Below are 13,582 nucleotides of genomic sequence, written 5' to 3' on the forward strand. Positions count from 1 at the left end.
AAAATGCCTATAAATAATGATAAATACCGACTGAGAAGCCTGTAACGGCGTTCGTGCACCGCCTATAATAATAATAAAACTCGGCAATTTATAGTGAACTGTGGGCAAAGATGACCACGAAGTGAAGCCACACGACTGTTGGCGTTGTAGTAGAACTAATGGACACCATGACAGAAGGTAGAGAAGGCGATGGTAAATAAGGAATCGGATTGGCTATTCAAATGAGTTACTTTTTAAGAAATGTCAATACGAATCATCACCATCAGTAGGTATAAAGTTTGTATGCATTACATACATATATAGCAACATGCAAACGACGTCATCTTTCGGAGGTGTCAAACACCCTACTCTTGTTGGATTCTTGATTATGATTATTCTTATTTGTAGATGCTAAAAATGAAGTATCTGATTTACTTTGGTTGCTATTAAAGTGGTGGGTCGTGCATGTTCGCCGAATAAGTAGCCGAACTTTTAAAATCGTTCACACGGGGACTATGCGGAAAAGCCGTCTAGCCGTGTGAACGATTTTTTAAATTGCCATACAAATTTTACTGTCACTACGGTATCCGATAAAATCCCGTATACGACATACGGGAAAAATTTACACTCAAAGAAATAAAATAGTATCCAAATGAATATGAATTCTGGCAATTAAATTATTTGTTTGACTGATAGATATAGTATAGGCAACGCTATTCGAAGGGCAATTTAAATTATAGATCCGAATGTAGTAGTATTTACTAGGTATGTTAAGATCGAGAAAGATTAGAAGAAGAAAACCGGCAAAGATTTACAAAACAGAGGAGGCCCGATAATTGGTGACGGACGTAGGTCACTATGCAATGTGGTACATGGTAATGTTTTTTTTTTTTCATAAATTCTTCCAATCAATCGATAGACGGAAAGGTTTGAAATGGACCGTTCGTTGACGAAATAACCATGTTATTCTGGTTATTTCGTCAACGAACAGTCCATTTATTATTTTGTCACATAAATAAATAATATATCATAGTAGTTAAAGTAAATGGTAAAGTAAAAGTAAGTGGATGTGGCGTGACGAGAATGGATAGGATAAGGAATGAGTATATAAGAGGAAGCCTGAAAGTTGCACCCATAACAGAAAAAGTTACCAAATCGCCTAGCATGGTACGGGCATGTGATGCGGAGGGATGAAAGTCATGTGACAAGAAAGGTATTAAGAATGAATGTGGAGGGAAGTACGAGGAGAGGAAAACCGAGGAAAAGGTGGATGGACTGTGTGAAAGATGATATGAAACTAACGCAAGTGAATGATGAGATGACGGGTGACAGAGATGTATGGAAGAAAAAGACATGCTGCGCCGACCCCAAGTGAATGGGACAAGGGCAAGCGAATGATGAGTAGTTAAAGTAAATGCAATTTCAATTGCAAAAAAGAACAAACAATAACAATTGTCTCATCGTCGGTACTCATTCGGAAATTCAAACGATTTGCAAAGGAAGGCAACATTAAAATATCTAAAACAAACTAGTGTTCGTGCTCAGAGGCTTGGCTTATTCAGTAAAAAGGCTAATGCTTTTTTAATCATTCATTAGTGGTGAAAATAGGTTAAGGTATGCTCGGATAATTCACTTTTATCGTCGTTTCATGCATATTTGCTAACCAAAATTACTTTTGTGAAGAGAATTAAACGAAGTTTTGAAATATCATTCATGTTGTTTTTAACCTAATTGCTATCTTGTTACAAAGACACCATTAACTGTAGTTTTAAATCACTATTTTTAAATCCTGGGCTATTTGGACTACGGATTTTAACGTAGAGGTCGTTTAAAAAATTAAGGGGCCCAAGAAAAAAAATTGACAGTTCCGAACAACTGACAGGCCGATATCGTCCGGCGGACTGGTAATCAGTGGGCCCCTTTAGCCATTAATAGGTACAGTAAGCATAAAATAGATAGCGACGACCAAAGCAGCCAAATATATCGGAACATACAGGGTGGAAAAAATTAATGGGCCCTGGAGGGAAAGTTAGCTTATTTTAATTAAAGGTAATTCTTTCTTTTTTAAAGAAACAAAACTGCATTCATAGATTTTTCATTTTTATTTTTATTTGGCTCGTCTAAAAAAATTTTGAGTACTAAATATTAGATTTTATGGATATTTTGTACGACAGACGAGTGTAAGACCTAATGTTTCTTGAAGAAATGTTATCATTAACATTAACTGTATCGACTAGTAGAATAAAATAGATGGTGTTTATTTTTTGGGACTTGGATTCCCGGGCGGGACAAGCTAATTTAAAAAAATCTTTAAATGCAGTTTTGTTTCTCTTAAGACATAAAAGAATGTTTCCTTTAAGTAAAAGGAGCTAACTTAAGGTTTTAAGTTACTTTCGCTCCAGGGCCCATAAATTTTTGTCCACACTGTATATTTGGTCGTATTGGTAATCACTATCTACTATACTCATGGACAAATTTAGAGCAACGCAAAAATAAAGGTTTACATAGTTACTGAATTACAATTACAGCACCTAAAGTAATTTTAAAATTATCAATTAAACTTTTTTCATAATTTTAAACAATCACGGGACTTAATCGCGTAAACTTTTGTTATGCGTTCCTCTAATTTTTTAAAGTAATCATATTTTTTATATAATCCTACATAATTCTATAAAAGTCCATAAAATTACGCAATACATCATCGATGAATGATCGTTGTTAGCAAAGTATTTGTGCAAAGGGTGGCAGTTAGATGGATTACGAAAAAAAACAATAATCGGTCACACGTACATATGTGTAATTACCATCTGCCAACAAACACCTTAAATAATCGCGTATAATCGGCAATAATCGCAGGTGGGCCACGGCCCACGCGCGCGATGCCAGTTCGATACAAGCACATTGCTAATTGATGGTTTCCTATGACCTGCATTTAATTGTAATTATTTATCGTTAAACTAGGGGTAAATTAAATGTGTTATAGCACTTCTAATTACAGAATAGATTGCAATTATACGTTCATACGTCTATCATTTTCGAACGTATACCTACCCTTTTTTAAAGCTCGCCACATTTTTCTGCATCGATTATTTTTTATACTATGCCACCTGGTATCTTTTAGGTATGGTAACAAAAAAATAATCGCCTACGGTAGGAATTACTGCTAAGTAAAATTATTTACAAGCTTTACCAATAAAGTATCAATCAACATTATCACGGATCACGGGTATTATTAATGCTTTCACGGCCAAGATCTATCAAAGTAGTACAAAATTTGCTGTAATTGATGCCTAAGGCTCTTTAAACCCGCAATTACTAAAGCGTAAATATTTTGGCTTTAGGCATGAAATATCATAAATATTTTTCTTAATATTTTATAGGTAAGTTTAAATTAAGTTCATTTTGCTTAGAGTTTATTTTAATACGTATAATCTCCTAAAAACTTTCTAAATTACCTTACTTCATAGTTCATTCTACATTTGCTGATCTTGTGCATTCACACATTTTTCTATTAAGAGTCCCCGGCAAGCTCTCGCTCACGCACTCATTTTAAACGACTAGCTAGATTGCTCTGAAACTTTGTACTTACAATAAGATAACGTGTAGGTCTGCAATTAGTTTATGTAGCTTTAGATACCATAGTAAAAAATACAGCGAATTTAGGTTTTTTATGAAAAACTTGTTTTTGCTCCATTTCGTTTGTTTTATAAACTGGAGCTATATAAACTAATTACAGACCTAGATATACCTCATGTCATTATTTAAAAGTCAAAAGTTTCGTTACAATCCAACACGTAATTTTAAAATGAGAACGAAACTCCGTTTGTATGGGAAAGTGAAATTCGGCCGAGCTTGCCGGGGACTCTTAATGTTGAATTGTTGATCACAAATTTCTACATATACCTAATAATATCCTAATTTGCTAATTAGTCAAAAGCGGCTGAAATCTGATCTTTCAACCCATAGGGCAAAGCAGACCTTATTGGAATTAGTCCGGTTTCAATAATCAATGCAATAAAAATTGTTTTGAAAATCTTTGTACCATATTATTATCAACAGATCCAGGCAGTAATCAAACAGATTTTACTCAAGATAAATCTGAAATATTCAAGTATGTTGTTAAGCTATTGTCGACTTACAACATACAGGTACGACTGCATCATTCGATCTACAAACAACCAGGAATCATCCGTCATGATTAGACATCTCGCAATAACGGTAGCCAACTTTTACAATCCTCGTAAACTTCAATTCTCTATCTTACGAAACAGAAATAGAATTGAATTTGGATATCGACGATTTATTCCCGCCCGCCATTGTAATGTTACTATTGTGCTGTAGCAAAACGATAATCAGTTGAAATACGGTTGAAACAGTTGTATTGATCAAGTTGTACGGGAAAATACAATAGTTCTCGTGTTAAGACGTAATGCGGCTACCGTTATATAAATAACGAGCTTTAGGACTTGACCCGAGTGGAATCGGCCCGAATGGTCACTGTAATGGCAATGACAAAGCCACAGATCTGGTACACAAATCTTTTAAGGAAAAATGCATTAATTATTAAGTAGTTTTAACCGCAAAATAATGTTGCTGCAGCTACAAAACAATACACGATAATAATCTTTGTTCAACACCTTTGACGGTAGGTAACAGACGACATTGACGCTATAGAAGATCTCTTCCATAATTATATTCCACCTTGCGCTATATCAGTTTGCACGGAATTTCAAAAGAATGAACATTATATGAAAGGTATAATAGGAATAGGAACATTTCGTGAACTTTCGCCATAAAGTTGATATATTAAGTAGTTGAATTTTACCGAAATTGGATGATTAAATCGCACACTAAATGTCATCATCATCTCTTCTTTGCGTTATCCCGGCTTTTTGCCACGGCTCATGGGAGCCTGGGGTCCGCTTAACAACTAACAAACCAAGAATTGGCGTAGGCACTAGTTTTTACGAAAGCGACTGCCATCTGACCTTCCAACCCATAGGATAAACTAGGCCCTAATCGGGATTAATTCGTTTTCCTCACGATGTTTTCCTTCACCGAAAAGCGACTGATTAATATCAAATGATATTTCGTACACACGAGTAAGTTCCGAAAAACTCATTGGTACGAGCCGGGGTTTGAACCCGCGACCTCCGGATTGAAAGTCGCACTCTAAATGTGTCTTACAGTATACATGTAAGTACTTGGCAAAGGAACAACAATAGGGCACAAATGAGTAAAACTATTTTATTTGTTTTATGAGGTCCGGTAATTGTATGTCATGTAATTTAAATATTAATATTCATCGAAGTACATACCTATCCTGTTGTGTTAATAAATATGCTTTATCATATATTACCTACATTTTCCTGTATCATAAAGTAAACATAATTAAAGCTATGCTTACATATAAGGTAAATAAATTATTATTATTATTATTTTTTATTATAAACTGATCGGCGATTGGCCCTAGTCACACCTGATGGAAAGTGAAGACAGGGCCTAAGATGGAGCTCACCGGTTCAGTAACAGCATTGGCATGACATTGATTAAACTTCAGTTAACAAACATTTTAAACAATAATATAAATGGGTCATGTGTACCTAAACTACACAATGAAAGATTACGCCCTGTGAAAAACTTTTCTGCTTTGAAGTAAGTAAGTACGCAATAGGTATCTACTATGGGCAAAATAGCCAGGTACCTGTCTTCGTTCAGTACTACTTAGTACGTAGACTGCGTAGTACGAGAAACATGTAATCTTATATTTCAATAAATCTTGGAACAATATGCTTAATTTACCCTATTTATCCAAACAATAACCGAATAAGGAGCTAAATCTGATTACGACATAAACGGCAAAATCACACTAGTGAAGAATCCGTTGAATAGGTAGGTAAAAAATATATCTCCTAAATCTTTATTAGAAGTAACTCTTTTACTCTTTTGAGAACCATTAGTCGGCCAGAAAAATCTTGTTGGGCTAAAATTTCCTAGTCTTTCAGTGTGTGCAAGGAAAAATATCATATTTGATTAAGTCACTAATCCAACCAGGATAGATGTCGGAAAACGATGACAAAGTACCTATCTACTAAAATAAATTATTACTACGAAACAAGAAACAAGTTGAAAGGTTCAAAAGGTGCATGCAATAGATAGTGAAAGAAGTACGTACATTAATTTCTTCATATATCTCCTTCTCGCCGTGACTAACACATACGATTCCTTTTGCCCGCCCGTGGGCAAGTACTTTTTTCCAACTTTCGACTTCATTCGGCGATCCCCTTACAGTCACTTCAACTTTTCGATTTACTAAAAATCTAAGCAAAATCCTCGTTATCACTTTACTCTCGAAATGTCTTCGGTCCGTTGCGGCTCCTATAAATGAAGAGAAAGAAGGTTGAAGGTATATACAGACAGGACTACTCGACAGGAAGATTGGAAACTAACTAACAGGCAAGCGAGAAATAAATACGAAAAATTATGAGTTAGTCATGCACACGGTTAGTAATAAAACCAACTAGGTAAACTTACGAGGGTAATACGGTAATTGTATTAAAATATGTTTTAATGTTACAAGCCATTAATTATAACGAGTGAAATCCGTCTCAACATGCATTTGTTGCACGTCCCTGAGACGTTCAATCGTGATTATCAAACAAATGCAAATTATATATAACGCCTTTGACATTTGAATCAATCGTACTTTTATCCAAGAACGATTGATGCGATTTCAAATTTCAATTTTCTTCTGCAATCCTGCAAAATGATAATAGGAAAACACGAAACAATAAAAAAATATTGCCAATGACATTCCGTCGGTGGCATCAGTCAAAATTCTGTCAATCTCGATTGACAATCGCGATTGATCGTCTAACTAAAGAGACCGCTTTAAGTGGCTCCCTAACGCCAATGACCTTCGATCTAAATCCATTAGTTTTCTAATGTTTTTTGTAGCTTATCATATTAACAACATAACAGCAACGGCTTTAATCAATATTGTATCCCATATTTACATTACAAGTTCATTGTCTTCGAGATATTTGGCATCAAAGTTGAACAATTTTAGGCCAAAAAACTGATTTTCTAGCAATAAATTTTGTGTTAAATTGTTAATTAGTTTAAAATTCCAGACCAGAAAAACTAACTGGCATCTGACCAGTTTTTAGAGACGTCAAAGACGAACCCAAATATAGAGATTTCGTATATGTAAGATCCTTCACAGCAATCTAGCTACGAATAAAGTGTTTTTTTAGACAATGTTTAAAAAATAATAAATAGTAAGTATTCATTTCTTTCAAAATCCGATAGACAAGAACGGAGATAAAAGATTGAAGAACCGATAGCCGTTTGTCTTATTATTCTATCTGTAGTAGACCGCGGGCCAGGAACAGATTTCCATGACCAATCGCCTCCCGGGCGAAAACTCGTATAGTGATTAACGGCTATGTATGATAAACCCTCGTGAACGTCAGCTGCCGCTCCGTTGGTGGGTCGAGGAGTTTTCGCCCCGGAGGCGATGACTGACAAAATTTGCGCCTGGCTCGCGGTCTATAGTGCAAATGTAGGAGATACGATTCAAAACTTGTCAAAAGTCGTTGAAAACCGCGGGTAGCCCCTGTTGACCCTGGCACCATGCAATTTAAAAAGTTAACTTGAAATCGCATAAACGTAACCTATATAGGTATTTTAATTACACCCAAGAGCAATTAAAAGGGGCACCTTGTAGGGAATTTCCATTAATAGTTATAATTTTTGGGTTCCGTACCCAAAGAGTAAAAACGGGACCCGATTACTAAGACTCCACTGTCCGTTTGTCTGTCTGTCACCAGGCTGTATCTCATGAATCGTGATAGCTAGACAGTTGAAATTTTCACAGATAATGTATTTCTGTTGCCGCTATAACAACAAATACTAAAAAGTACGGAAGCCTCGGTGGGCGAGTCCGACTCGCACTTGTCCGGGTTTTTATTGCTCTTGACTGTTTTCAATGAACTACGAAATAGTTCAAATTATTTGTGATACCAATGTGATGGATGACAAATACTCAGCAAAAACGCTTAGATAACCGATTTACATCAATTGGTGTTTATTTATGATGCGCTAAAATAATCTTTTCGGTTATCTTTAGCAACGGATGACCGATCGGTCACTAAAAGAAAATTATTGATTTTATACTCTCAGATCCACCGATTATCACCAGCCCAGTTATTGTCAGTACCCACGGCCCATATTATTTCGTAACGGTACTTTTCATTACAAAACAATAGTCGATATCGAAGTACGAAAGTTATCAGGTCAGGCCCTCGTCAAATCAATGCTGTTACAACGAAATAATAGACGTCGAAAGTAGGTTCACAATAATTAACTTTCCATCTCGGATTCGAATAGGGTTTCCGAGTGTTATTTTGATAAACAGTGTTATTTAGAGCAGCTTTGCTAGTTCAATGCGCCAATTGAGTTCTAATTTAAATATAATCTTAATTAAGAGCGGATATCGCACACAAATCTCAAAAAGATTATGTTGAAGGTGGCGACGTTTCTAACTGATAATAAAATATGTTATCTTAAGACGTTGAAATTTGTTTTCAAATCTGATGTACATAACAAAAATAGATAATGAACCAAAATTAACACACAGCGGTCAGCGGAAGTAAGAGGCTTATCTGTTAGATCTTATGTTCGTGAGATAAAAAATAAGTAATACAATTATCGTGAGCAGACCACCTAGAAATGGGTGGTATTCTTGGAGAAGCACTCGCATCTAAAAATTAAAAAGATACCAAAACAACATGATATAACCTAACCATGTGTTAGATACGGTTGTGTTAATATAACAGAAGCAACAAAACATCGAAAGGCAAATATGTCGAATTGTTGAAAGCAATTTAGTAGTCTGCTATTGTGGTGAGATAGATACCGCTATTAAAACATGAAACTTAGCATGCGAATGAGGCGTGGGGCGTGGCACTTAAACCTCACCGTTACCATAAACAAAAAGATAATTGAAAACGTGGGAGCAACTGCATTGTGTTAAACTAAATTTTACTTAAAATACGTCTTAGGATTAAATTGAATAAGAGCTGATGAAGTGGCCGGCTCACGGAACACAATTTTCTCTGAGATAGCCATGAGGCGGTTTATGAGCTCCTCGACAAATGGCATAGAAAACTCCGCTAGGTTCATCATAATCTTGCGGAGATGACCGTTCTCGACTTTCCTACAGTTGTAATTTTAATAAAAATAATTGGCATTTGTATCTTGTTTTATATTTTTGTTATAAAACAACAACTGGCAAAGGCTATCAAAACAAAAATCAAGTCTTCTTCACATCAAAAACCTCTTGAAAGGCATTTTCATTTTAATAAAATAGCGTAAATAAGACAGGCACCTCACAACTCATGATTAAGCATTAAAATGTTGAATTTATTTTGATTTATTTGTTTAACAAAACGATACTGAAGTACGGATACAACATCATCAACAGAACGAGAAGATTCCAGCATTCTACTCTAGGATTTATTTGAGTTGCTTTTGCTTATCTCAGTTTAACTAGCCGTAAAATGCAGCGAGCCCCGTCTGCGGGCAACTTGTTCACACGTAGCTGACACGCCGCGTGTCATAAACACGACGTAAAACCGGGAGCATGCATGTGCAGCTAAACTTTAGAGCACGTTCACACGCAATTTCGCTCTCGCGAGTTTGTTCGTGAAACTTTGGTGACATAAAATCTTATCACAGGAGGAAATATAATGCTACGTCAAAGCTACAGAGTGCAGTACCAGCCAAATATAAAACTTGTCTGCTATTTAATATATATATAATGCTTTTTATTATAATTGCTGAAATATTTTCTTATTTTATGTCCGGTCTATGTCAAACATTTTCAAAATCATTAAAAAGTATAACAACTGTGTCTCAATACATTTGTGTCTATACATAATTATATTGTTATGAGATGGAAATGTCCACATAACAAATGCATTTGTTACGAAGATTTTGTAATTTTTCCGTCATTTAATTTTCATTAAAATGTAATATCCCTTTACGGCTTTCTAACTCTTTGTCTCAAATTTCATTCCAATTACGTAAAGGTACTCGTATTAATTATGCAGTATTCACATAATAAACTATGCCGCAAGCCACTATTATGGTCCAAACATTCGCTATTGTTCGTGTTGCAATGTCGAATTTCGACGTCTCAATCAAATGCATCTGTCAGTTCAAAAACAACATATTACACTAAAGAACATATGGTGACTTAAGTTGTTGTTGCACCACCGTAAACCATAAGCCGGACTCGGTTATCGATCAAATTGATCGCACCCACACATAACGCAACGAACTAACAGAAAAAGAGTGATTAATTATTGAATCAAATACCACTCTATCTAAGAACAGTCTTGCACGAGCAAGGTTTTGAGATTAAGGTCTCACTTGAGCACTAAACACTGTCAATGGGGCAGTTTTTTATGAGCTATATACGAGTATAAACGTTTACAACTAGGTAAATTAAAACGAAATGAGTTACCAACTAACTATCGCGTTACTTAGATACAAGATTATATTATAAGATAACTATAATAAATATTTCTATGTTTAACAACTGTGAGGTCTAAAATGACACAACAAGGACCATCAAGATCCGAAGAACCATAACGAAGATTAAGAGTAACAAATGACAGGATTAAGTAGACGAGACAGCGAGGACACCACTCGATCAAACCCACGGGCATGTGCCTGTGAAAAGGCAACTAGCACAAAAACTCCTTTTTTAAGAACGAGCATGAGCCCTATTCGATCAAATTAAACCACAATGACAAGTGATGGATGTCGCAGCATTAAACAGACGGGTCGAGCGGGTCATGCGTTCGACCATAGACAATATAATAAATAATATAAATAAACCTTAAATAACTTATACATACTATTTTAACCAATTATGTGTTTACACACCTACCAACAGAGAATTAAGAATATAAAGATGTAAATTGTTGAAGGACATTTATTTACATACAAGATATATACAGTGGTACTACGTAAACGAAATTAATAACTAGCTTAAATCTAAAATAGGCCCTTGAGGCATTGTACCAAGGATGCTGGCGGCATTTCCCCGCTGTATCGCAATGCTGATACGTTGTGCGAGAAAGCCGCCAGCTCTTCGGTCACCAGTTACGTCAACCAGACGCTTCGCGATTTCTGCAAACAACTTATGCGCGCTGGGACCCCATGGACCTAGAGTTTCAACTCCAAATGGAACGAAATGATACTCTCTACCGAGGCTCTTATATTTATTACGTTTTAAAATTTCGGCGCTTTCCGCCGCTCCGCCCGCTTTTACATTAGTCCGTTGGAGGTGGGACGGTGCCAGTGTGTCTACGCAGGTAGCATCCCACACCAACATCCGTCCCAAGCTCCAAGGAACCAAGGACACCCCATCGGGCCTCTTGCCATCATCTCTGATAATGCCAGTCGGCTCAAGAAGAGCGGGTACATTGATGGTGGCAAGAGACCGACGGATTATGTCATTAAGCGACGCATGTCTTGAAAAACGGCCGGCACTTTTTTGACAAGATAATCCATGGTGTCCCAGTCGGTCCACGTCCGTGCCACAAGAGCATATGTGTGGCGTACACACCGAAACCCCGAGTCGCAAACCAGTCGCCAGTCTAAGGGAGGCCGGATCCAAGAAAGTACCAGTATTAGGCGAAGGATGGGCATGTAGCCAGTAACCCGCTTCCCGGGCTCCGACCGCCAAAAGCCTCGCGCGGTCTGGACCTGTACAGTTGTTTAGGAGAATATTGTAAGTTAAATCACAGTAAACATTATCCCAACTCCTTTGTGAATTTGGGTTGTCTGGAAATTGTTTTCCCGGGCAAGCAATTTTAAAAGCATTTTTGGCGTCCTCAAAGCCTGCAATCTCACAGTTTGTGGGCAAAGCCCTTAAAATATTTCCTATGAGACCAGACGTGCTATGAGTGGACGCCAAAAAGGCTGGGGAAGCCACACTGGAAATTTTGCGAATTCCTAAACCTCCAAACCGAATAGGGAGGGACGCTTGAGACCAGGAAGGCTCACTTAGCTGAATGTTTAGAATAGTCTCTAAACTAATTTTGATCAAATCATCTAAAGGCGACAATAAATTTTGATGTTTCCAAAAAGGACAGCAGCGGAGCACATATGTAAATTTAGGGACAAAAAGACAAAATTTAAGAATCACAAGAGCATAATGAGGGCTAATTTCGAGTAAGCGATTCGTGTGACTTTTGAATTTAGTTATAGAGTTAGAAATATAACCGGGAAAAGATTCTTCGAATATAGGAGATCCCAGGAGGCAAAGAGAATACTTGTCTACTGATTTGATATCAGGAGCCAGATCGTCAAATTTGGGTTGTAAGTCTGCCAAAGAACAAGAAGGTTTTTGAATAAAGAGTTCACATTTGCTGAAATTCAGTTCTAAACCAATATTTTCGAAACTACTCTTAATAAAAGACAAATCAGAGAGCACAGTATTCACGTCGCCTCCTAGAGTTCCGTCATCTAAATACCAGACATTGAATTTTGATTTTAAATTTTTAATAATTGGATTTATAGCCAAACTAAAAATTGCTGGCCCGAGAGGGTCACCCTGCTGACAGCCAACCTCAGAAGATAATTCATGTGACTTGTACATTAATTTAGATGAGTTTGAATAGCAAAAGAAAAGGTAATTGTATAGCTCTGGAATTTTGTCCTTTACTTCTGTCAGCAAAGTGTCCCTACTAACCGAATTAAAAGCATTTTTAACGTCAATTTTGACTACAATTTCGCAATCATTGAGTGAAAGGTAGGTCCTTAGGGCATGGACGGCTGCCTCGCACCCACCTTTCGTGCCGAAACCTAGCTGTATTGGTTCAAAAAGGGACTGCAATTTTGATCTAACGTGTCTAACCGCAATTTTTGATGCCAGACGTCGTAAAGTAGACCCCACAGCAATGGGTCTCACCCCTCCGTCCTTTTTGGTTAGGGCGATCAGGTTTGCCAGATGTAAATAAGATTATTTTGATATTTGCATTTAGGTAACGAATAGGCCACGAAATAATATAAACAAAAATTAATATTTTAAAATAGGATCTTCTACTTTACTTTCTAATAGCGTCTTGTCTTACTTAAAAATTAAGTATTCCTAACAAGGTTTTTCCAAATTAATACGAAAGAGAAACTTGAAAATTGGACTCGCCGTAAAAGCTTTTCTAATTATAGCACCTATATCGAAGGCTCATTAAAAGCTCCTCAGAGCACGTTGCATATTTCATAAAGCGCATTTTGTGCAAGCTTTCCCAACAAGCACTCGCAAACTCTGCACAACAAACACTGCTGATGCAAATGTTGGACAAACATCGGCTTAAAATTTAGTTTGGCTCGAACCACGGTTTCGGTACCAAAATAAATATAGTTTGTCACAATACTTTTTTACGTAACAATTTTTACACAAACGCTTGTGGCAAATCGATATGTAGAACATGGTCACATGTACATTTTCGGATGTAAATAATTTGAAATGAAGTTTCAATGTTACTAAGTCCGAATATATGAACTTAGTATAACATTGAAACTTCAT

At 36.6% G+C, this 13,582-nt stretch overlaps 1 protein-coding gene across 6 annotated transcripts in view; it reads right to left on the reverse strand.

Annotated features, from left to right (window-relative positions):
* LOC134746644 (rap1 GTPase-activating protein 1) overlaps positions 1-13,582 on the reverse strand; it is a 382,127-nt gene that overhangs the window by 160,857 nt on the left and 207,688 nt on the right. For 4 of the 6 annotated variants that reach the window (XM_063681130.1, XM_063681129.1, XM_063681132.1 and 1 more), the window contains one exon: positions 6,155-6,357. The exons of the other annotated variants lie outside the window; for them this stretch is intronic. In XM_063681130.1, coding sequence (XP_063537200.1) covers positions 6,155-6,252 — 98 coding nt within the window. In that variant the 5' untranslated portion in view covers positions 6,253-6,357. The remainder of the gene's footprint in view (positions 1-6,154; positions 6,358-13,582) is intronic. 6 annotated transcript variants of the gene reach the window in all.

The sequence above is a fragment of the Cydia strobilella genome, chromosome 13 (assembly GCF_947568885.1).
Source record: "Cydia strobilella chromosome 13, ilCydStro3.1, whole genome shotgun sequence".
Taxonomy (NCBI): Eukaryota; Metazoa; Arthropoda; class Insecta; order Lepidoptera; family Tortricidae; genus Cydia; species Cydia strobilella.